The sequence below is a fragment of the Plutella xylostella genome, chromosome 16, assembly GCF_932276165.1.
Source record: "Plutella xylostella chromosome 16, ilPluXylo3.1, whole genome shotgun sequence".
NCBI lineage: Eukaryota > Metazoa > Arthropoda > Insecta > Lepidoptera > Plutellidae > Plutella > Plutella xylostella.
This window is the reverse complement of record NC_063996.1, coordinates 5,875,095-5,899,419: the sequence shown is the minus strand read 5'-3', so window position 1 is coordinate 5,899,419 and position 24,325 is coordinate 5,875,095. Positions and strand designations below refer to the sequence as shown.

Below are 24,325 nucleotides of genomic sequence, written 5' to 3'. Positions count from 1 at the left end.
CCTTGCTGGGGCAGATATTTGTTTAAACACAGATATTTCCCGTGAAATGGCAATAGGCCCGCCCCCTATTACATTGGGACTAACATAACACTCTGGCGAAAAGTGGGTGCAGCAATCCACCTCTGCCTACCCCGCAAGGGAGTACATTAGTACAAGGCGTGAGTGCGTGTTTTTTTATTTTTTTTGTACAAAGGGTAAACTTAATGCTCTGTAAATTTGTGATTCCAACCCATTAAAATCCGCCACCCTACAGTGCATCTATAACCTAGTTCCCCCGTCCCCCACCAGGTGGCGACGAAGCAGCTGCTGCACCGGCTGCTGGACGCGCTGCCGGCGGAGGCGCCGTGGGCAGACTCCGAGCTGTGCCAGGAGTGCGGCACCAAGTTCACGCTCACCATGCGGAAGCATCACTGGTGAGTGAAGGATATGATAGAAAACCATTGAAGTATGATGTAATAGCGTACTAGAACAGCGCCGCGAACAAAATATGTGTGCCCCGTGAGGTAGTGCGGGGCGCGCGTGGGGCGGCCAAGTCTATGATTCCAGTGACAGAATGAATGCGTTGTTGTTAAGCGGGGTCGGCTCTCTAGTCGAATCAGATTCCATTCTCGTCCATCGCCTGCATTCTGATTGTCTGCTTAGTAGGTACCAATACAAAACGTAAAAGTACTTGTAGGTCCTAGGAACTGCAAATAGGTTCCTTTATTCGGTTGGGTTTTTCTGTGAAACATCTCGAGGTTTCTTGAGCAGTTTAATTTTCGGGTAAACGTCATTAGGTAGATCAGGTACGTATACTATAATGAGTCCATGTTTATATTTTCCAGTCGCCATTGCGGGCGCATGCTGTGCAACAAGTGTTCGAGCCAGGACGTGCCGATCCTCAAGTTCGGACAGAACAAGCCGCAACGGGTCTGTGAGATCTGCTTCAACGTTCTCCAAGTAGGCGCCAGTTAGTAACCGACTGATAAATTCGAAAATTAAAATTTACCCTGTCGATGACAGCTTCTACGGCTGCGTTCACAAACTTTGCGGATGCATTCCAAATTATTATATTTTGTGTTACAAGTTTTTTTTTCTATTATTTTAATTTTTTTTTGAAATTTGCATCTCTTGCAATGATAAAATCTGAGTTTAGTTGCTAATGTATTATGTTTTTTTATTTAGTGGCTACGATTGTATAAAGTTTATATTCGCTTGTTTCTAAAGCCCTGGTACTCAACCTTTTTTTTTTTTAAGGGCCACAAAAACTTTTAAGTGATCGTTTTGCTGGATTAAAGCAAAAAAATATATGTTTTTTTTTTTGTATAATAAACCGATGTAAACTATTGAATAAAATATATTTAAAAAAAATGCATATTCTCTATTATGTCTCATGGCACGCGGGCCACTGAAAAACGCCCGCGGGCCGCAGGATGAGTATAGCTGTTCTAAAGTAATTACGGGTGATAAGTATTGAGAGAGGTTGCATCGATAATGATGTGTCGGTGGTAACTAAAGTGACTGAAAGGGGTATAAACTGCAGTAGAAGTCTATTAGCTATTCTGTTTTTATTTTTGTTATGTTTAAACATAAGAGACTGTATTATTGAATCACTGTGAGTATGTGTAGTAACATGATCAGATAAAAAATCTATATAAATATGGCGGATAGCTATATAATCGAAGCCTGTCCTTTCTACTCCCACTAAAGTGCTCAATATTCGGACAGTTTTACCTTCAGTTCTATCTCAATGGCTGAATATCCATGTATTTTCATTGTTATAGTTTTTGTATCTGATCATGTTATACCTCTCTGCTGCATTTACTTGTAAGCAGTGAGTGCAGCCCGTCCAATGTGCCTATCATTTTGAGACCATTTTCTGAAATCATCCCAGTGCGTTTAGCTGGAACCTAATTTACAGTTACAACAGCTATAGTACTTTACTATCTTCATGGGTTACAGCATATTTAACCGGCTTACCGAATTTCTGTTTCTAGATAATAACTTGAAGTTTTTATTGATGCCTATAATTAATTTTATCAACTACCTACTTCATTAATATAGAATTAATTTGATATCATGTAGGTTGTAGGCGTAGCAATCAATGTTAGGTTATATACAAGGCGGGCGAGATGACTAGACACCTGGGTTAAATGACATTTGTCTTTAGTACTGAGTGCAAAAAAAGTAATATCGATATTACAAAAAATATCCTCTTTGCTATCAGTATTTTTATAACTAACCTCGGCTACAAAAATAATGAACCTCGCCATACTGCGCAGTTTTAATGAACTAATTTTATAAATAAAATTGTTGCGAGAACGTAAACATAATAATATATACATGTAGAGCCCCGATATTTGAAATTATTCTGGTTATCTAAAAACCTACTTACTTACCTGACTTTTGTTATATTGTAATAAAATGTATAAATATTTGTTTATACAGAGGGTGTTGCAAAAAGGGTATTATACTAAGCCGAAACCAGCATGTGCAGCATGATATGTCTAAGCCCGAATCTGAAATTGGAATTTCGAAATTCGCGAAAAAAAAAATCATTCTCCATAGTAAAAAGTCACTTGTCCAACTAAGTTTCTATGGAAAATGAATAAAAAAAAAATACGAATTTTAAAGTTCTGATTTCAGTTTTGAGCTTAGATATAACATGCTGCACATGCTGGTTTCGGCTTAGTATACCCTTTTTGCAACACCCTGTATAAGTATTCAAGTTGATACCTACTTGTTAAAGTAGTAACAAAAAGTATGCGATAAAAAATATTTATTGTTAGGTAATCATCTGATAATTCTTATGCTAACGCTACAAAAGGACGTGAGCGGGGCCTCGCGCGGGGAAAGGGGAGAGGGGTAGATTTTTGGGCCAGGTGTCTAGAAACTTTGCGCGGGTTGTACAGTCTAACATTGAATGGGCAATTTTGAGATTAGATGTTATTCACCAAGTCCCCAAATTATATTACACGAATGAAGACTTCGTCAATTTTGTATTCGTAGTCATAAGGACTAGGTACTAAGATGTTTATAATTTTTATTTTTTGATTAGAATGTAAGATTATTATTATCGGTGAAATTATGTATTTTTTGTTAATTTAAATGAGGCTTTTTAACTGATGACTATGCTACTTATTATTCACATTCCAAGTAACTTGGACTTTAGTTTACCTTAATTTCCTATTTTGTATTATTTCATTATTTGGTATATTATGTCCCATTCTTCTTTGTAAATCTATTTATTAAACTTTTAGTTTAATGTTTAAAGATGTGTTTTCAATCTAATTATGTTGTCATTCCAAATTTTAATCATTATATTTATGCAATAAATAAACGAGTTTATATGGCTAAAACAGTTGGTTTCAATAAAAGACATCATGAACGGTATTGATATTTATTTACAAATAAACAACATTTGTTTAATCACACTCTGCACAGAATTAAATAATGGTCTAATAAACTAAATTGCCTCTACCAACATCGTGAACATAACCCATACAAGTCTCCCGAGTTGGCAAGAGACTTCATTTGCTGGTTTACTTGAGTTGCTTCCAGAGGTCCTTGGTGACGCACTTGTCGAGGGCCTGGATGTAGTCGATGAGCTCCTCCTCGCAGGTCTCGGCGGTCTGTGTGCGCGAGTTCACACGGTCATTGCACTCCTGCACGCGGCCCCACATGCTCTGGATGTTGGGCTTCTCCGCGCATGTTTCCTGGAATTGTCATTGACAAAATTATTATTGTGGAATGGAATAAGAGTGTGTATACATTAGGCGATAGATCATTATGCCCCAAAGCGTGTGCTTCAAAAGTGAATGAAAATCAATTTTACTTTCAACTGGTCTCAAACACAGTGCTGCAATGAAAATGTGGAGGTGACTAGGCTACAGATAATTCAACATGACTAGACATACTAGCCATAAAGTAATAAAGTTATGGAGGGATTAGCCACCTACATACTAATTTCATAATCTGTTCAGTATTTGATTTCTAAGATGGTACCTACATGGAACCACCTTTACTTCTACCACTAAGATAAAATAAATATAAATTTACTGCAACAAACTATGACTAAAGGTAAGTATACAATAATAATTAATATACAATAATTGAATACATTAATTTTATTTAAAACCTATAAAATACAATAACAAAAATTAATTTAACCTTGTAGGAATCAAAGTCACTTGGTTTTCTTTGCTAAAACAAAAAATAAATAATAAACTTTAGGAAACTTTAAATTATTTCCAACAGTTCCATTTGGGAAGAGTTCACACCTGCATCAACAATTGAGTAATGGTTATAGATAATAGAAGTCGAACAAGAGCCATGGTACAGTAATATACAAAAATATAATTCCTCAGATTCAAGAGGCTGTGGGTTCAAATCCCGCCATGAAAAACAATGTGAGGAAACCTGCCATGTATATGTGCAAACCAACTCACAGTGGACTTGATATTGGGAAATGGTTCTAACTTAGGAAGGAAGTTTAGACCTTATGGCTATGCTATGCGCAAAGGTTCCCTTTGAGGGAGCCAGGCGTACTTACACCCCCGCAGATAATGTAATTCATAAAACATTGAAACCATATTTTTCCTCTTGATCTTGAAAAGTTGTTTCTTAGCTTAAAATAACCTTACAGTATTTAATGGTCCACGGTGGAATCTATCTACTCTTGTTACTAGCGGACGCAGCTTCCGTTATTCATAGTGAAAGAAAATTGGAAAAAAGTTAAGTGTTTAAGATAACCCCTAATCCTCAAATAAAGTTTGAGGTTATGGTTAGAAGTACTGTGTATGCAAGAGACTTCAGCAGTACAGGCGACATAAATAAAGTGAATATATTACCCTGAGGGCAGCCTGGGGGTCCACCAGGTCTTCCTCTTCAGCCTCCTCAGCCTTGACCACAGGGATCAGTTTGTTCGACATTTCTCCTGTAAAAACAATACCACTTAATTTCACAGCTCACGAATGAATAAGACTTGTTGCAAACACTACTAGGATTAGTTTCTTTATAGTTTACAAGCTTTTATTGGGTGATAAATACGTAAAAATTACCTAAATCGATGACGCAACGAAATCTTCGACAAATTCAATACAATGGCGAAAAAGTCAGTGTTGCTATGCTACTAAGAATTTACGTCATAATAGGGTATTTTTTAAAGGCCGCATTGGCGCTTTTTCTATATTTCTGATTAAACTGAATTTATTAATTTTTACAGGATTATCAAACGTCGAATTTAATTAAATATTAATAAATAAGACCCCATTACCAAGGATAAAGTGTAATAATTTTAAAGTTTTTACGATCATAGAGGGAAGATATAGTCGTGTACTGGTACTTCAAAAATAGGATGACAACAGGATAGCATTATACTTTTGACATTAGTCAAAAAAAGACAGAAGATCAAGTTAGCCAACCTTGAAATAATTAAAGAATTAAGAAAAAACAGCTGTCGCTCGATACCGTAAAATAATGATTCAGAGTTGCGGTATTATAATCTTCTTTTTCTACGTCGCAGGAAAATGGGTTAGTAACGGGATCGTTCCACCTAAAGCTGCGAACACACCGGGCCAACGAACGCCCAACGAACGCCAACGGTTATCCCAACGATGGATATTTATTGGCCCGTTCGTTGGCCTTTCGTTGGGCCGGTCTGTACGCAGCTTCAGACTTTCCGACATGCCTACCTACTGGTGCGTACAGACCGGCTCAACGGATCTCCTTCCAATCCAATGAAGGAAGGGTTCCGCACACTCGTTGGAGTTCGTTAATACGTCCAAATACATTTAGCGAGGTGGACTAGGCCTAGCGTGGTGGACTAGGCCCAGCGTGGTGGACTAGGCCTAGCGTTGGGCCGGTCTGTACGCAGCTTACTATTACTACGAACCTACGACACAATGCTTATCCAAGCCTTGTGCTTATCTCAACCATAATGTAGAAATAATCTCTACTCTGTTGTCTATGGTGTAAAAAAATGAATGAACGAAACCTTAGTGAATGAATGAATTCTACCAAGAAAAAGTCAAGTGCAATACTTTTTTCTTGTTTATTATGACAAAATGAAAGATGCTAAAATTGTTATCTATTGAATTATATTAATGAACACACATATTTAAATTACAATATTGAAGTTATTTCACACATAGTTCAATTGACCTCGTATAAACATTTTCGGAGATAAACACCCCAAACTAAAACGAGACCAACCAACACAACTCCAGCGCTCGCCGCTACCGACATGTCACCATGGAGAGAGCTTGTTGCACAAAAATGTTTTAATTCGATATTACGTGTTTAGAACAGTGTTAATTATCATTGGAATAGCTCAATATTTGTAAAAATTTATGCGTTTCATAAATTTGTCATGTGTTCATGTTTCCAAAACGATCGACAAAAACTGGAAACTAATTTTGTCATAATTTTGTATTATTAACGTATAAGGTTTGTATGGATTAATATTGTTGTTTATTTATAATAAAAACAATTTTTCGCAGGCCCCGACATCATTAACTCATAACTGGTGTCAAACCCTGCGGAAAGAAAGAAGTTGTAATGGGTGGTTGAGGTTATGTACATTTTTTTGTTAATTTTACAGTTTTTCTTTCAGAATGAATGGAGGAATGGAGCAGAAAACGCCAGGACACAATGCTGCGCTTCACAAAGCGCCAAAAAATTACAAGTTGCTCATGGACCCATTCCTTGTGAAAGGAGCAACAAAATTGTACAGATATGATGGATGTGTTCCGGGGGATTCAAGCTTCCCCCCCGTGCAGTGCAGGGACCCCCGGTCCCAGCTGTCGCGGATCTGGAACAGACTGGAGCCAGCTGATCTGCCAGTCCCTAGGTATACATTCAAACTTTATTTACATCTTGCAGAGTACCGATCCAATTGTTGAGAAATTTACAAACCAAGCAGAAGAAACTTATACCTTCCCATATAGTATGCCTCGTTGCAAATGATTCACAAGCATTATGAACTGCAATTCTATTAGAATAATTAGTAAAATGTAGAAATAAACAAAAATCTTACTTTGCCATTCATACTTATATCAACATCATATGAATTTGTTGCAAAATCTAATTATTCATGGCTACAGTTATAAAATATAAGTTAAATAGGTATTTTATCGATATAATTATCAAATTTTCCCCATATTATTAGTGAAAATACTTAAAATTTACAAATATCTTGATTGTTTTTGTTCCATTATTTGTCAGTGCTGCCAACATAAAAACTTTTTGACAGATGGAAATGGAAGTGGGAAATTCAAAATAATGATTTGATTTTTTCTTTTTCAGATTCAAAATTGATAAGAACTATGTTGGAGTGCCACCTCAGTTGGAAATAACTATAGCAAATCTCAATGATAACATTGATAAGGCATTTTTAAGCGATATGATGAATAAAGTTGGACCTTATGAAGAGCTTACCATATTCTATCATCCAATTACAAATAGGCATTTAGGATTTGCTAGAATTGTTTTTCACGAAGTTAAGCATTCTAAACTATGTATTGAAAAATACAATGGAAAATCTGTTATGGGGCAGGTATGTGGTGAAAATGTTAATTAGACCAGTCTCTCTAGTGCCCAGGGCCCCAAATTTTAATCCTGTTTGGGCTACTTTGAATCATATTTACCTTTCATTGGTCTTTTTCCAGGTGCTAGAAGTGTTCCATGATGCTTTTGGCAAGAAATGTCAAGAGATGTTTGAGAGCAAAACAACAGAACGGAAACCACCACCCGTGGTGCCGCCGGTGGCCAAGCTGCCTCCGCCCGGAGTGGTGGAAGACTTGAGGGGCAAGGATCCATCGCTTAGCAAGCGGCTGGAAGATACCAAGATAGTTGAGAAGGTAGGCAGTGTTTATATGTACCTATATGTAATTATGAAGTATGATTGAGTCTATTCTTCACTAGTTATCCAGTGGGCAGGAGGGCAGTATACTTATTGCTGTATCCTAAATTAAAAAAGTATAGCTGGTAACCCAATGACCAGTTTTTTACATACAAAATTCAGTTGGATCGTTTTGTCTCTTGGCCCATAACACTTTCTTAACTTTGATAAACTCAATAAACTGGATCATTTATAAATACATCCCACTCAATGCAGTGGAGGCACTAAATAACTCTTAAAAATTACCAGCTTAATAACACTAATTTGTATACCAACCCCAGCAGACAGAGCCGTACCCGCCACACCCTGCGCACCCCGCACGCTATAAGGAGGTGGAGCAGAGCGACAGCAGCTCGCGCTGGTCCGACGAGGAGCGAGACTATCGATCGGGACACCGCCATCGCAGCCGCAGCGAGCGAGACAGGGACAAGGATAGGGATAGAGACAGGTGAGTGTGAGCGGGAGAGTGATAGACTACCGAGCGGGACACCGCCACCGCAGCCGCAGCGAGCGAGACAGGGACATGGATAGGGATAGAGACAGGTGAGTGTGAGCAGGAGAGATAGACTACCGAGCGGGACACCGCCACCGCAGCCGCAGCGAGCGAGACAGGGACAAGGATAGGGATAGAGACAGGTGAGTGTGAGCAGGAGAGATAGACTACCGAGCGGGACACCGCCACCGCAGCCGCAGCGAGCGAGACAGGGACAAGGATAGGGATAGAGACAGGTGAGTGTGAGCAGGAGAGATAGACTACCGAGCGGGACACCGCCACCGCAGCCGCAGCGAGCGAGACAGGGACAAGGATAGGGATAGAGACAGGTGAGTGTGAGCAGGAGAGATAGACTACCGAGCGGGACACCGCCACCGCAGCCGCAGCGAGCGAGACAGGGACAAGGATAGGGATAGAGACAGGTGAGTGTGAGCAGGAGAGATAGGCTGAGAGACAGGTACGGTGGCCTGCGCCTAAAAGTATACAGGCGGAGTTTTTAAAATAGCGATCCCTGATGATGAAGGGACCAGCTACATCTGTTATAAATCCGGGGACGTGTTGTGTGTGATGTGTGTAGCAGTGGTGTTTATGTGGATGTGCTTGAGCAGCATGTGAGCTTGAGATCGCTATTTTAAAATCTCCGCTTGTATACTTTTAGGCGCAGGCCACCGTACATAAGATTATAGTCTATTCTTTTGTCTCGGTTGTTTTTACGACAAAATAACAGACTTTACAGTCATTACACTCTTGAGTATACATATGTGTATCTGTGGTTTTCTGTGTGTTGGATCTATCGATGGTTTTTAGATCTTTCATATGTGGTATTCTGTCTTGTATTGATTAATTATTTAATTGTAATTCAATCTTATCTATTATTTACAAGCGGCAAGAAAAGGAAGTGTAGAAGAAGGTATGGTATTTATTATGACTTCATAATTTTATCAGATATACAATGTAACATTAAAATGCTCTTGGCGCGATTTTAGTTGAAACCTAGTGCTTGTAGAAAAAGATAATATGGCTGACGTATAGTCGACCTTTAACCTATGAACTATTATTAATTGAGTAAGGGACAACTATAAATAGCACATACATGGGTACATTTCAAATTGTAGAGCCAATTTACTTGACATGGCAAAAAATACGCTTCCGATAATATTTAAGTCACAAATAACTGCCTAAATAATCCTTGTTTAATCTTTGTAATGGGCCAAGTATACTAGATTACAAGATTACATTACAAAGATTACTACTATACCACCGCTTAAACTTAAAGGCATATCAAAACGCGAACATTTTATGTCTGAGGTCTGATAAGATACTTCGCAGCTTTCTAATGGCTCAATGAAAGTGAGAAATGTATTATTATTAAATGTATTATATTTATGTATTATTAATGGAATTAGTATATATATTATTATTATTATTTAACAAGTACTATTTATTTTTTACAGATTTTACACACACATACTTATATATTTTTAATGTAAGCTGCATTATTTATTTACTTACCATACACAATCATAACAGTAATTCACACAACACACACGTCCCATATACCTATACTTATATATTATTATTTTTTATTTTTTTGTTTGTACATAGTTAAGTAGGTACTCGTGTACGTGACTGAGGTCACTTAAAAGGGCCAGCTGAAAATCAGCGCTGTGGCCTTACTGTCCACAGCTCATGCTGAGCTGGTGCCGTTTCGACACTCCGGACAGCAACCCGTTGTGTTATTGTTTTATATTTTGCCTGTATTTTTTGCCTCATGTTCATTTTTTATTATTATTTTTTTTGGCCTTGTTATCTTGTATATGTATTTCTTTCTTTTCTTTAAGTCTGTATTTTTCTTTTTGTTGTTGTTGCTGTCTATGTGTCGAATAAATGTTTCTTTATCTTTATCTTTTATCTTTAGAAACATAAAAATTATGCTTTATGTATAGAAAGGAAAACCGTTATTTATAATTCATAACTTAGGTACTAACCACTCCACCCCCAGGCACAGAGACCGCGACCGCGAGCGTGACCGCCAAAGCAGCCGCGACCGCGACCGCCACTCGAGCCGCGACCGCCCGCGCGACGCCCGTGAGTTCCCGCCCGCCGCCGCCGCCGCCGCGCCCGACGCGCCGCCGCCGTATGCCGCCCCCGTGGCGCCGCCGCAGCCGTATGACCCGTATTATGCGCCGCAGTGAGTTGGGTTTTGGCTTTGTTGTGGCCGGTGACTGAGCGACTGTGTAACCGTGGTACATCAGTGGATCAGGCAAATAGAGTGGCATATCTAAGTTTCTATAACATAATTGTTTGCAGGCAGCACGTTTCTGACACATAATATGATTCTTTACGGTCCGAACGCACTGATTGAATCATTTTGTCGTTTAAGTTGACAAAGTTTTAAATATCAAAATTATCAGCAGCGATTCCTGAACCAACTTAATTAAAATTTAGCGATATCTTTGACATCTACCATTAGAAACTACATTTAAGTACTTAAACAATCTTATATGTCGAATTTTAAATAAAACATTTTCGCACTTATTTGGTCCGGCTCGAAGGACCAGACTTTGTAAATACTGAAATGTATATCCCCCCTCCAGGTACTGCTACCCGCCTCACGGCGCGTACCCGGCGGCGGGCGGCAGCGGCGTGTGGTGGGGCGACTGGCGGCACCCGCAGCCGCCGCCACTGCACCCCCCCGTGAGTATACTGTCCAGCTGTTGTATCACCGTGTACAATCGAGTATACTGCTCTGCGATGATATTGTGCAGATGTGCATTAAGGCTCTAGACAAATGGACTGCGTTTCATCTGCATTCTTACCGCAACTGCAGTGGAAATGACTGCTATAGCAGAAACAGAGCTGCAAACCGATTCCAGTTGGATTGCAGTCTACTTTATTTCAGGTGAAATGTGGTCTGTCTGTCTAGTAGTGCCTAATTTGTATACTTTTGTACGCTGTCGAAATAAATGTTATTGAAAGTTTCTGAATGTACATACCTATACTTTGACTTTGGTACAGAAATTGCTGCAATGGAATGTGATCCCTAATTATGTCCCCTGTGCTTAAAGGCACGTGAAAAAGGCTAAATCTTCTTACTTCAATATTGTGCGTTTGTGCTTTATTTCTGTGTCTATACTAATAATTTCAGTGTATCATGCCCCCTTTAATTGTGTGCTGAATGTCTCATTCCATTAAAATCATGCTCTGTTTCATAATCATATCTGTGTACATTCATCATCATCACCCAATGATCGCCCGCTCCTGGACATAGGACTCTACAAGGATGACGAAAAGACATCAAAATACTCTGCAATCAACAACTACCTACACCTTCATAGTTAACACATTCCACAACCTCAAGGAAATACTTAAATAATAAAAAAAAAATCAATTGAATACCCCAAACTGCTGGCATAAAATAATAATAATCAAACTATTTAGAACAAAACCTCAAACCTTCAAAACTCATTTTTGAATTTGGAACTTAAACTTTTTAATTCTTGTAACGAAGCTGGAACGCCGCTCGGGCACCACCCCCGCCCCGCAGTGGGCGACACCAGCGACACCTATCATGAAGGAGCACTCGTCCCCGCTAGAGATCAAAGAGAAGAAGGAAATCAAACCGCAAAAGGTTGGACACTGAGTTCGAATTCGTTTGTACGGTGTCTGGGCACTTACGATGCACTGTATTTAGTCTAGCTTACGAGGATGGTACCTGTATTTTTAATTTTAATTGTAGTTTCAGAAGATTAATTATAAACATATTGAAATGTAGCGTAGTAAAATAATGATGTAGTAAGTATATCGCAATATCAGTAATTTCACTAGTACGTTTTGGTTCACGAAGATGATAGAAATATAACAGTGTAATAAAAAAGTACAGTGGGACCACACTACGATTGCTCAGTATCCGTTGGACCACTACATGTTTTTTTCTCACACTGTGCTAAGAGTAACCTATATTTATTTTAACACACATCACACTTGTACCGACACACACGTATCATTATCATGATTACCACGCTTTCTTCACAGCATGCTTGAGATTGGAATTTCATTAACATAACTATGCACGTTTTATAGAACTTCGTTATCTGAGATTTTGTCATTATATCATAATATTGTTTTTTTAACAGCTTGGAATCTTTGGTTTTGTCGCTAAGTACCTATCGGTGCTGGATAATAATATGTACTTTCGCATTTTTCTCATAGCAGCACTTGATTGGCTGTTTGTTCATGCCTAAAATTGTATTATGTACGGTGGCCTGCGCCTAAAAGTATACAGGCGGAGTTTTTAAAATAGCGATCCCTGATGTTGAAGGGATCAGTTACATTTGTTATAAATCCGGGGACGTGTTGTGTGTGATATGTGTAGCAGTGGTGTTTATGTGGATGTGCTTGAGCAGCATGTGAGCTTGAGATCGCTATTTTAAAAACCCCGCCTGTATACTTTTAGGCGCAGGCCACCGTACCTATACCTATCTATTTGCATGATAAATTAGTTCTCATATGACAAGGTAAGTATATTGTTTTTTTACCTTATTTATGGAAAAGAAAAAGGAAAAAATTACATATTTTTATTCCTCTGACAAGTTTTACCATGAAAATCGCATTTCGCTGCCAAGGAGCGGTTGCTGAGGACAGGAAGGCTCTCTATACCACTGGGGTACCTTAGGACGACAACAAAGCTTTTATCTACATTTAAAACACCATTAGCCGGGTACACAGCAAAGATTTATTCCTACAAAAATCCTTGCTACGCTCGATTGGATCGCGTTCAATCGTCCGTGGTGAACCAGGCTATTCGACACCAAACAAAACTTCACCACGAACCATAGACTAACCGTTCCTTTCTCGAAGGAGGTGGCTCCCGAGGCGCCGGAAGTGCCGGAGAGCGCCGCGGCGAGCGACGCGCCGGCCGAGGAGCCCCCGCCGCCGGGAGAGCCGCCCGGGAAGAATGTCGACCTGGATACTAGGTATAGTATACTTAGCAGTGATAAATACTTACTGGAATTGGGGAGTGACTCAAATTTACGAAAAACTATATTTTTGCGCTAATGACCTTACCCTGTTTTGTGGTAGTAAAAAATTTAACGGACCCATCGAATCCGAATCCGAATCGAAATCCATGACAGTTCACCTTTGTTCGTTTTTTGTGATGCTTGAGTAGCCCTTCTGATACTGTATTCAGCGTTACCGAAACGATATTGATTCCGTTTTGTTAAGTAAAAATAAGCACTAAAACCATTTCCAAATATAGACTTTATTAGCAAGCGCCTCATTTATAAGTTAAAGTGATTAGGTATCATCAAGTAACATTATCATGTTCCACAATTTCATTTGTTAGTCGTATACCTCGAAATCAAAAAATCCTTGTAGCTTTTCACCTATTCACATTTCACCTTGATAGCGTTTTTTGTTGTAGCGTATAATTTCGGTAGTATATTTTGTTACTAGCATATATTTTTAACATATTTTTACAACAATAGCAAATTTTTATGTAGCATGTATTATCAATAGCTTATTTATTAAGCTGCATATATTTTGAATAGCAGGTAAGTATTTTATGTCGCATCTTATTTGGGTCGCATATTGTTGTAGTGTAAAAGAAATATCGCGATATGTACCTTATAATGCATTAAAAACAAATATTTATCAAGGTGAAAAGCGACTACAGTGAAGGCAGGCAGGAAAGTAAATCTACTATGATTTTTTCAGACAATTGTCAGTAGCGATCAAAAATTATACTACAACAATAAAAATGTATTCAAAATTTTTGATATCGCGGCGAAATGCGAATATGTGAAAAGCTACAAGGATTTTTTGATTTCGAGGTATACGACTAACAGAACAACCTAGCTGTTTTCAAAAACACTTACTGAAAAACCTCTCTTCCCCCAACAGAATAGCGATGCTTCTAAAAGGCGCGGGCGGCGGCGGCGGCATGGCGCCCCCGTTCCTCTCTCTCGGAGTTTCTTCAGAGGAGGAGGACGAGCGCCACCTGCCGGCCAAGATCCCCGACCTGGACGCGCCGCAGCCGCCCTCCGACGACGAAGGTAATAGAGCCAGAATATTAGTTTCCGGGATTTACGCCTTCCGACGACGTAGGTTTATAACTAAATAAAAGCTCCCTTTGCTTACTACAGCCCTTTCACAATCTATTTGTTATCGTAGTTGTCAGACTTAGACAGTAGCTGTGCTACCACAAAAAAACTTAAACACTGTTTAACAAGTGCTCAAAGCGAAATTTGACAGATTTTGTAGGCGATTGACAGCAGTAAACATCTGTTAAACATTGTCCAAGTTTTTGTGCTAAGGCCCTAGGTATTTAACAGATGTTTAGCGCTAAGAAATCTATCAAATATCGTTTTAAGCACTTGTTTGGAGCTAATTTAGACTAGGGCTGGTCACCATGCTGAAAGGATTGGGCTATCAGAATGGCGTCAGTCGCTGACTAGTCAGGGTGCGCCAAACGTAAACAATCTGTAGGTACAGTTGATTGGTCACTCGTGGAGGCTAGCGAGGTGCTGAAGGCGCGGGCGGCGGCGGCGGCATGGCGCCTCCGTTCCTCTCTCTCGGAGTTTCTTCAGAGGAGGAGGACGAGCGCCACCTGCCGGCCAAGATCCCCGACCTGGACGCGCCGCAGCCGCCCTCCGACGACGAAGGTAATAGGGCCAGACCCTTAGGCTGACATGCACCAAAGTGAAATCTAGATTTAGTGTCTAATCTCGATTTAAGAAAAGATAGTCCATATAAATTTATGGCATAAATCGAGATTTAACACTAAATCTACATTCAATATGTTGGTGCAAGTGCCGAGATTTTCGCCCTCCGACGACGAAGGTTAATAACTAAATAAAAGCTCGCATTGGTTACAGCCCTTTCACAATCTTATTGCTATCGTGGTTGTCAAACAATATAGATAGAGCTAATTTAAACTAGAGTAGGTCACGATGGTAAAAGGTTGGCCTATCAGACGCGTCAGTCTCTGACTACTCAGGGTGCACCGGGCGTATACAATCTGTAGGTATAATTGATCCGTCACTCGGTGAGGCTAGTGAGGTGCCGAAAGGCGCGGGCGGCGGCGGCGGCGGCATGGCGCCTCCGTTCCTCTCGCTCGGAGTTTCTTCAGAGGAGGAGGACGAGCGCCACCTGCCGGCCAAGATCCCCGACCTGGACGCACCGCAGCCTCCCTCCGACGACGAAGGTATATTCTATTCTATTCTATTCTGGTAGAGGCTGAAGTTCCTGTACGTTGCTCTCTCGAGTGGAACCTTTGTACATATCCCCTTGATTTCAGCTCAGCCAGCCTAGCTCCCGAGTAAACTGGAGTAGCAAGCCTGGGTGTTGCAATAGCTGATATAGGCGCTCGCTTAGTCCAAGAATAGAGCTGAAGCTCCCATTGGTTACAGCCCTTTCACTATCTTATTCTTATCGTGGTTGTCAAACACTATAGAGCTAATTTAACCTAGGGTTGGTCAGAACCTATGGTGAAAGGATTGGTCTATCAGAATGACGTCAGTCGCTGACTACTCAGGGTGCGCCGAACGTAAACAATCTGTAGGTACAGTTGATTGGTCACTCGTGGAGGCTAGCGAGGCTGCTGAAAGGCGCGGGCGGCGGCGGCGGCATGGCGCCTCCGTTCCTCTCTCTTGGAGTTTCTTCAGAGGAGGAGGACGAGCGCCACCTGCCGGCCAAGATCCCCGACGAAGGTAATAATTAAATAACAGCTCCCATTGGTTACAGCCCTTTCACAATCTTAGGCTGTTTTTAATAGCATGCGGATTTCATCACGCACGCGGGATGGCACTGTTAAAAACAGCCTTATTCTTATCGTGGTTGTCAAACACTATAGAGCTAATTTAAACTAGGGCTGGTCACCATGGTAAAAAACAGAATGGCGTCAGTCGCGCGTCGTTGACTAGTCTGGGTGCGCCGGACGGATACGTCTATAGGTACAGTTGACTCCTCACTCGGGGTGGCTAGCGAGGTGCTGGCGTGGCATGGCGCCTCCGTTCCTCTCTCTCGGAGTTTCTTCAGAGGAGGAGGACGAGCGCCACATGCCGGCCAAGATCCCCGACTTGGACGCGCCCCAGCCGCCCTCTGACGACGAAGGTATAATATAGAGCTCTCAACACGCGCAAGGTTATTCCTGTAAACGGGAGTTTGGCCCTGGTGCTGTTTGTCCTATCCTTTATACTATAAAACGTAGTCTAGGTCTGATTTGGAACCGTCTGCGGCTTGTAATCGAGACTGGCGTTATAAGAGGTATTATTTACCAAAAATATAGGAGCAACCTTTCTATACAACACACGCTGAGTGAGGGCCATTTGGCATCCTATAAATTGCAGAAAATCTAGACACTTAATCAAAATCGAATTTATTTACATTACCGGTAGATGTTTGGTTTTCATTACCCAACTAAGCCAAAACAACACAAATAACGTTTTATAATATATAAATAATAATATAAACACTCACACCTTGTACTAATGTACTCCCTTGCGGGGTAGGCAGAGGTGCATTGCTGCACCCACTTTTCGTCAGTGTTTATGTATAATGACGTTTTATAATATATATATCCCACCGGCAGTGTCAGGCAGCTCGGGGCGCAGCATGATCTCGCTGGCGCAGGCGCGGGAGGTGAACCCGGAGCCTCTCTCCAACACGCCGTCGCCCTACCTCACGCGCGAGTTCTACCTCGAGTGTCTGCGGATCACCGTGGAGAAGGTACATTTAAAAAAAAGATCCTGACGAATACCTTTTTTGGAAGTCGGTTAAAAAACAAAAGTGGTTTAAAATTACTCCTTGAGAGTCACCCGTTAACCATTTTCATCAACACTTTGTTTCTATAGTGTATTTTTTTGTAGTAAGGTTTAAAAAGGTGAGTGTGCACACTGGCTTGAAACCTAGTCAGTGTGCATATTTTCGAACCCTTTTAATTTGATATCGCACACGTTCTATAGATGACGCTATATCTACTAAGCCGTCAACCAGCGAGCGCACAATAAATGCGCTTCAAAACAACCGCATTTGTCAATTCCCGATTATTTGTTTTATCTTTCAATATTGCAAAGCACCAGTCAAACAGTTATAACTTTCTGTATTAATTCAGTATGACATACTTAGGTAAAATAAACTACGCATATTACTTGAAATAAACTAATTTCGCACCAAAAACTCCAAAACAGAAAGCGCGGGAAGCGGAACGGAAGCGGATACCGGCCATAGACAAGATCGGGTCGGACATCTCTTCTTCCGAGGACGAGCTGCTGACGGGCGAGGAGCCGCGGCGCTCGCCAGCTGGCTTCCCGAAGCAGATGGACAAGGATGCTGACAACCTGGACGATGATCAGGTAATGTGGGATTTATTGTAATAAATAAATAATAAATTTAAATTTATTCAGTACAAGAAACACAGTTAAAAACTTAGTTACAAGAATAACAATGAAAATATGTTGTACAAGATAATAGTAAGCTTCTGAAACCGTCACCAAGGAGACACTGCAAGGTATATGTGGAACGTTCGAATTCGAAACGAAGCTCGTTTCGTCATATTTGATAGGTGTATCTGTTTTATAGGTTGTAAGTATGTCGGTGGATCTCATTCAGTCCAGACTTTGTAAGACAAGCTCCGTTAAATTTTCATTATACAATTTCCTTATTTATTTTCTTCACTCTCCAATCTGCCACCACAGATGTCGCTGTCATCACTGTCGTCGACGGAGGCCAAGATCGAGGAGCAAGTACCTGCCGAGGCGTACTACTACGAGCCGCCCGCCGCGCCGCCGCCCTACTACCACCCCGTGTGGCCGCAGCAACGTATGTACCTACTTGTACAGAGGGGAGTTTTGTCAGTGAACTTGCTGAAGGCAGGTCAATGTAACGCGTTTTTAGCAACTAGAAATTAATTGCGGATATGATATAAATTTTTCAAATGTGTTGTATAGTAAGGTATATTTAGACAACAGACGGGGCATTTAGACGATGATACGCCAGTGTGCTCCAAATTATTTTAATCATGGGAAATCCATATGAGCCACTATAAGAGCGTTAAGCCTGACGTGTCAACAACGGGCGGTTATTTTTTCTAACGAATCGGACGACGCATCACCCTACATTCTTAGTACCTATCTATCTTTTTATCAAGTCCGTGGCTGAACCATGCGTTTGCTTGCAGCGCTGGGCGTGTACGGCGCGCCGGGCTACGTGGGCGCGCCGCTCGCCTACCCCTACCCCGCGCCCTTCAGCCAGCCGCCGCCCGTCACGCCACAGGTAATATAACATCACAAGATAAATGATTATAAGAATACGCGATAAAAGAGATACGAATGCAAGGCTTGCAGTAGTTTGGTCCTAATAATCTGTGGTAAAAGATAATTAACATACACAAGTTGTATTGATTGTTACTCAGGGGCTCTATCAAACGGCATTGTATTTATATTACTTAATGTTTTTTTCAACATTATAAAATATTCCTGAAATATGTGAGTTTATCTACTAAGGGCTGCAGTTTATCTATAAACTTTCTCTCTACTACTACAACCCCTTAGTAAGTACATAAACTCTTAAAATAACCTTACAAATACATAACTTAACATATTCCAATAACACAGTTCTTGAACTAACCATCCATCCATCCATTACCATCAGCAGGAGCTCGACAACCCGCACTTCCCGACCATCAACAGCGTCATAGAACGCATCACAGCGGAACTGAAGCAGATCCTGAAGCGAGACTTCAACAAGAAGATGATCGAGCTGACGGCGTTCAAGAACTTCGAGACGTGGTGGGACGAGCAGAGCCGCAAGCAGACTGCGCCTAAACCGGTCAAGACTGGCGAGACGCAACAACCTTTGCAGGTGAGACTCCTTTTTTAACAACATTCGAATAATTTCGACCGAATGGCGTAGAGGTTAGTGACCTGAATACTGAGCCGATGGTCCCGGGTTCGATTCCCGGCCGGGGCAGATATTTGTTTAAACACAGATATTTGTTCTCGGGTCTTGGATGTGCCCGTAAAATGGCAATAGGCCCGCCCCCTATTACATTGGGACTAACATAACACTCTGGCGAAAAGTGGGTGCAGCAATGCACCTCTGCCTGCCCCGCAAGGGAGTACATTAGTACAAGGAGTGAGTGCGTGTGTTTGTGTGTTGTTATATTCGATTAATTTCGTCAGTTTTTATTCGAATTTTGTACGTTGTCTATTGCGAAATATGCGATTTAAGGGAAGGCCCCATTGCTGAGCTGCGGTGCGGTTTTCCATATATTTTTTATGACATTACTCTGAAATATATATGGAAAACACCGCAGTTCGGCGACGCACCAGAGCAATGGGGCCTCGGTTAATCGTGAAAGTTAACTAACTGATGGTCAGATAAAAGGTATCTGGGGAATTATTCTGATGCTGTGTTGTCTGAGTGTTTGTATTAAAAAGATATGAAATTAGTTCCCCATACACCAATTATATGAGTATTAAAAATTCTTTATAAAATTGTTATAATCTGTCCTTAATTACCAAAAATAAACGCAATCAAACCCAACCCCAACCCCACAGGACATATCAAACAAGAAAGAAGAATCAGTCGACACAATAAAATCAATAATGGAATCGCGCGAGATCGGTCTCGAGCTCGGTGGGTACGGCATCGGCATCGGGCTCGGTCTACGCGCCGCCATCCCGAAGATGCCCAGCTTCAGGAAGAAGCGGAAGATACCCTCGCCCGTCACCATGGATGAAGACAGCAAGCGCGGCAGTGATCAGGTATGTGTGATTGTGGCATTTATAAAGTCGGTTTATGCTGTGGAACGAGATATTTTCTGGGGTTTTCTGAAGTATTAAGAGCCATCCCCAGCTTCAGGAAGAAGAGGAAGATACCTTCGCCGGTGATTATGGATGAAGACAGCAAGCGGGGCAGTGATCAGGTATGTGTGATAATGGCTTTTGTTAATGCGTAATAAATTCGGTTTACGCTGTGGAACGAGATATTTGCTGGGTTTTTCTGAAGAATTAAGAGGCTGGGCCTGCGCGCCGCCATCCCCAAGATGCCCAGCTTCAGGAAGAAGCGGAAGATACCCTCGCCGGTTACTATGGATGAAGACAACAAGCGGGGCAGTGATCAGGTATGTGTGTCATCATCATCGTACCATCGTAGACCGTAATCTCCTCTGTTGACACAGGCTGGCTGAGGAGCCAGCCACTATAAAAGAAAAAATATCGAATAATTGGAAAGGTTCTGCTAGCCCAACTGCTTTGTTATGAAACACCAGGTATAGAAACTAGAAACACTAGAAAACTTAGGCCAGCACATTGGACAGGCCATCTTATATGTAAAGGTACTAAGGTTAGCATCAACTATCATAAACTTTTGCATTGATATCCCTATTGTGTGTATACGGTGTGTCCAATTATTAAATTAACATGAATAATTGATACTTGAACTAACCCCATCATACGTGATTCCTCAGGAGGAGATGGTGCAGAACTCCGATGAAGAGAAGGAAGTACCGGTGAGCCCGCGCTCGCGCACCGGCGGCTCCTACCTGTCGCGCCGCCGCCGCCAGTCCAGCAGCTCCTCCAGGTATACACATAAGGACTAGTTTAGCTTGATCATACCTTCCTGACTCCCATTGACTTGCTCGCTATAAACAAATACCCCCCAGCTGTTCTCAGACCAATTAGTGGTGCGAGGCAATCACAGCTGTACGCTGTAGAACATTTAGGAATTTTAACATGCAACGGTTGCTGACGCTACGAAGATAAAGGAGTCTACACACCAAACCCGCCGACACAGCCCGGCGGCTTGGTGTCGGCGACTTTGTTTCAAGAATCATGTCGGCGACTCGTACCCGCGCGTGCAAGTACGAGCTAAAAAAGTTGTACTGATTTCTTGCCGCCGACACTCACCGACACAGCCCCATGACACATGTTGGCGGGTTGGCGGGTTTGGGTCGCCGACACCAAGCCGCCGGGCTGTGTCGGCGGGTTTGGTGTGTAGACTCCTTAAGCTTGACTCAGACTAATGGATTTCGTGTTGACCTTATTTTCTGTCAGACATATTATGACATCTACCGCTAGAGCCGCCACATTGCACGCATCACATTTATCTAACATGTATTGTACTGTTCTGTCTATACAGGGTGTTGCATAAGTGGCATATATCTTGTTCTACAAATAATTTACTCGCATTCATTCCTTCAGGTTAAAACGCCAATCTTGTGACATCTGTCAAATAAAACACTCAATTCGCCTTCCTCCCTCAGATCATCGTCATCGTCATCGTCGCGCTCCTCCTCATCGGCCAGCTCGTCGCCGCGGCGGCAAGCGCCGCGCATCTACAGCGACTCGTCCGACGGATCGCTCGACGAGTCGCAGTTCCAGTTGAGGGCCAACAAGGAGCGCCTACGACGGGTCTACTCGAGTAGCGAGAGCGAGGCCGAGCGGGCTAGAGGTAGGCTTACACCATCTGTAAAGTTATGTCTTATAGAGGCCCACAATATTGGAAGCAGCTACATCATGCCCCTCCTGAAGGGCTAGCACTTTATTAAGACGTGACAAAAGTTCTCCATCGCGCTCGCTCTTGGGGCTGCGTGATATGAGTGAGCGCGATGCAAAACTTTTGTCCCGTCTTAAATGCGCCCCATGCTAGCCCTTCTGGGATATTTATTAGAAAGCATAAAGACTCTGATATCACTAAAAGTTACGTTTTGGGGGCTGGCTAGAGGTAAGGATAAGAAAGATTGCCCAGTATAGAATACAAGGTGTTGCCTGCGAGAGTAGGTTTGCCTTTATAAGTTTTCCCGTGGGAATGTCGGGATGAAAAGTAGCCTATATGTTAATACAGGGTATCCACTGCCTGCATACCCAATTTCAGGAAAATCCGTTCAGTTGTTCTTATTAACTAACTATTTAACCGCGTCCCGAGTGCGTATTTCACATTAAACATCATTACACTTGCGGGTGTTGACCAATTCTGGGTACGTAATGAATTTCTTAGGGCTTCATATTCGTCCCATATCACTCACGTGTACTAAAGAATGTTTTCTCTATGACATACAGAAAAGACGCCAATACCCGAGGTGGAGGCGGACGAGCACCTGGCCGCGTCGCCGCAGCGCTCGCCCGCGCGCCGCGACCGCGCCGCCGACTCCGATACCGATGACTTCCAGGTCAGTCTTCTACAGTATCTTATACACTCACGAGGAAATAAAAAAATCCAGGGACATATGGAACGTCAATGGCAGATGAACTTTTTCATTGTTCGTGAATATATAAGCTTGCAGATATATTCATTCGCCAAAATTATAGTATACAAGGTGGTATGTTATGAGGGTACTTGCCGGCGGCAGGTACATGTACCCGACTCAATTACCAAACCTACTAATAAAAAAAACAAGCTTTTGGTAATAAATAAACAGATGTCTGCTTTCCGGTCTTGAATGTGCCCTTAGATCTTGAATGTGCCCTTAGATCTTGAATATGTTTTTATACCAGGTGGAATCTAAGCTCTCTTATTTCACAATATCAATTAAGCTCTCTTATTTCACAATATCAATCTCATACGATAGTCTAAGTTCATACGTAGTAGAAGCTCATGATATAAAACCAGCTATATATAAGTAAGCTAACAGCGCGCATAATTCCCCACAGCCCTACAAGCGAGAGAAGCCGTCTACCACAGAGGCGAAGGCGGAGAAGTCCCCGCCCCCCGCCGCCTCGCTGCTCGACCGCATCTACTCCGACTCAGAAGAGGAGAGGGAGTACCAGGTATGATTAAAAACTGCCGTAAAATTAACTGTAAATTTGTAAATTTATGTTGTCACATTTCACGTTTAATTTTGTGTGTCACACAACAATTAAAGGGCCTTCCATGCCAAGACTATCTTAGAAAAATAGCTTTGAAGCTATAAGATCGGCATTTTTGTGTGTGTATTATATATTAGTTTTTTATGTAACAGAAGTTACTTCGTTTGTTTGTCTACAAATAAAGAATATTGTATTGTAAGAATATTGTATAGTCTATCTAGAATTCTAGACATATAGCTGAGCCAATAAAACAAAGAATTACAAAAAAAAGTTTATGGAAAATTTTCTCATGATACGGTGCACTAGAGGCGTTGTATTGTATGTAAGAATACGCATACTTTTTCGTTTACGTATACTCATTTTCCACCACACCCGTACTTGGGAACAAAGCATTTTCCACCACACCCGTACTTGGGAACAAGTACGGGTGTGGTGGAAAATGCTCTGAGTATACGTAAACGAAAAAGTATGCGTATTCTTACATACAATACAACGCCTCTAGTGCTCATCACGAAACAGATATGGCGCCAGAATGAAAAACTTTGTATCATTCATTTGCAGGAGCGAAGAAGACGCAACACTATATTGAATACATTATCTTTTAAGAGTACGGGTACGGCAACTCCAGTGGCCACTATGATGCATCGTATATTTCTTTAGATCCCAAAACATTGTACCATTCATTCACAGGAGCGAAGACGTCGCAACACAGAGTACATGGAACAGATCGAACGCGAGTTCAAGGAGGAGCAGCTGCGCTCTGCAGGAGCGGGGGCGCGGGAGGACAAGCCCGACGCCAAGTACGACGACTGCCATGTGCGCTTGAGCAGGATGGCGGACTTGCCGCATGATAGGTACACACAGCAAATTGTTGAGTTTTGAATAATGCATTATAGAGTGCGAAGACTGCAAATAGTTCCCTCTATCACCCATTTAGCCCCAATTTCTCCATAGTCGGTTATCTAACCGACCAAGGATTGGTTCATCAATTATACGCCATCTATAGATAGATGATTTTATACGCTAAGTACTCGGGTAAGAAACGTAGTTGTCGCTTGATGACTGCTCAGAAAGCTATGTACGGTGGCCTGCGCCTAAAAGTATACAGGCGGAGTTTTTAAAATAGCGATCCTGATGATGTAG

The 24,325-nt window shown here is 41.6% G+C and overlaps 3 protein-coding genes and 1 long non-coding RNA gene across 6 annotated transcripts in view; 2 read left to right on the top strand and 2 right to left on the bottom strand.

Moving 5' to 3' along the window:
- The window catches only part of LOC105384011 (rabankyrin-5), a 58,818-nt gene extending 57,244 nt beyond the window's left edge, over positions 1-1,574 (top strand). The window contains exons 22-24 of the mRNA XM_048626154.1: positions 289-413; positions 825-1,196; positions 1,423-1,574. Of these exons, the coding sequence (XP_048482111.1) occupies positions 289-413; positions 825-954 (255 nt within the window). The 3' untranslated portion in view covers positions 955-1,196; positions 1,423-1,574. The remainder of the gene's footprint in view (positions 1-288; positions 414-824; positions 1,197-1,422) is intronic.
- Positions 1,575-3,363: 1,789 nt separating this feature from the next.
- LOC105384007 lies at positions 3,364-5,194 on the bottom strand. Its single transcript, XM_011554148.3, has 3 exons — positions 5,040-5,194; positions 4,830-4,915; positions 3,364-3,695 (listed from the first exon to the last, which is right to left on the bottom strand). Exons 2-3 carry the CDS (start codon positions 4,908-4,910, stop codon positions 3,522-3,524), a joined length of 255 nt encoding a protein of 84 aa, XP_011552450.1. The 5' UTR covers positions 4,911-4,915; positions 5,040-5,194; the 3' UTR covers positions 3,364-3,521.
- Positions 5,195-6,060: 866 nt separating this feature from the next.
- LOC125489658 lies at positions 6,061-7,202 on the bottom strand. Its single transcript, XR_007267139.1, has 2 exons — positions 7,016-7,202; positions 6,061-6,515 (listed from the first exon to the last, which is right to left on the bottom strand). It is a non-coding gene; the product is annotated as an uncharacterized LOC125489658 (long non-coding RNA).
- The window catches only part of LOC105384048 (histone-lysine N-methyltransferase SETD1), a 66,731-nt gene continuing 48,690 nt past the window's right edge, over positions 6,285-24,325 (top strand). Inside the window, exons 1-19 of one of the 3 annotated variants that reach the window (XM_048626147.1) lie at positions 6,285-6,426; positions 6,593-6,829; positions 7,285-7,534; positions 7,647-7,838; positions 8,161-8,327; positions 9,256-9,282; positions 10,375-10,563; positions 10,970-11,069; positions 11,884-12,003; positions 13,233-13,348; positions 14,277-14,428; positions 16,966-17,102; positions 17,564-17,728; positions 18,071-18,194; positions 18,553-18,647; positions 19,029-19,235; positions 19,934-20,140; positions 20,845-20,957; positions 21,640-21,827. In XM_048626147.1, coding sequence (XP_048482104.1) covers positions 6,594-6,829; positions 7,285-7,534; positions 7,647-7,838; positions 8,161-8,327; positions 9,256-9,282; positions 10,375-10,563; positions 10,970-11,069; positions 11,884-12,003; positions 13,233-13,348; positions 14,277-14,428; positions 16,966-17,102; positions 17,564-17,728; positions 18,071-18,194; positions 18,553-18,647; positions 19,029-19,235; positions 19,934-20,140; positions 20,845-20,957; positions 21,640-21,827 — 2,785 coding nt within the window. In that variant the 5' untranslated portion in view covers positions 6,285-6,426; position 6,593. Of the gene's footprint in view, positions 6,427-6,592; positions 6,830-7,284; positions 7,535-7,646; positions 7,839-8,160; positions 8,328-9,255; positions 9,283-10,374; positions 10,564-10,969; positions 11,070-11,883; positions 12,004-13,232; positions 13,349-14,276; positions 14,429-16,965; positions 17,103-17,563; positions 17,729-18,070; positions 18,195-18,552; positions 18,648-19,025; positions 19,236-19,933; positions 20,141-20,844; positions 20,958-21,639; positions 21,828-24,325 lie in introns of all 3 variants that reach the window. The other 2 variants (XM_048626146.1, XM_048626148.1) reach the window with 2 other exon arrangements.

What these genes read in the sequence shown, in the direction of transcription:
- LOC105384007 (XM_011554148.3), bottom strand. Translation starts at nt 4,910, where the DNA reads ATGTCGAACAAACTGATCCCTGTGGTCAAGGCTGAGGAGGCTGAAGAG. An exon ending in ACCCCCAGGCTGCCCTCAGG is followed by an intron (nt 3,696 to 4,829) that starts GTAATATATTCA and finishes TGACAATTCCAG; the next exon opens with GAAACATGCGCGGAGAAGCC.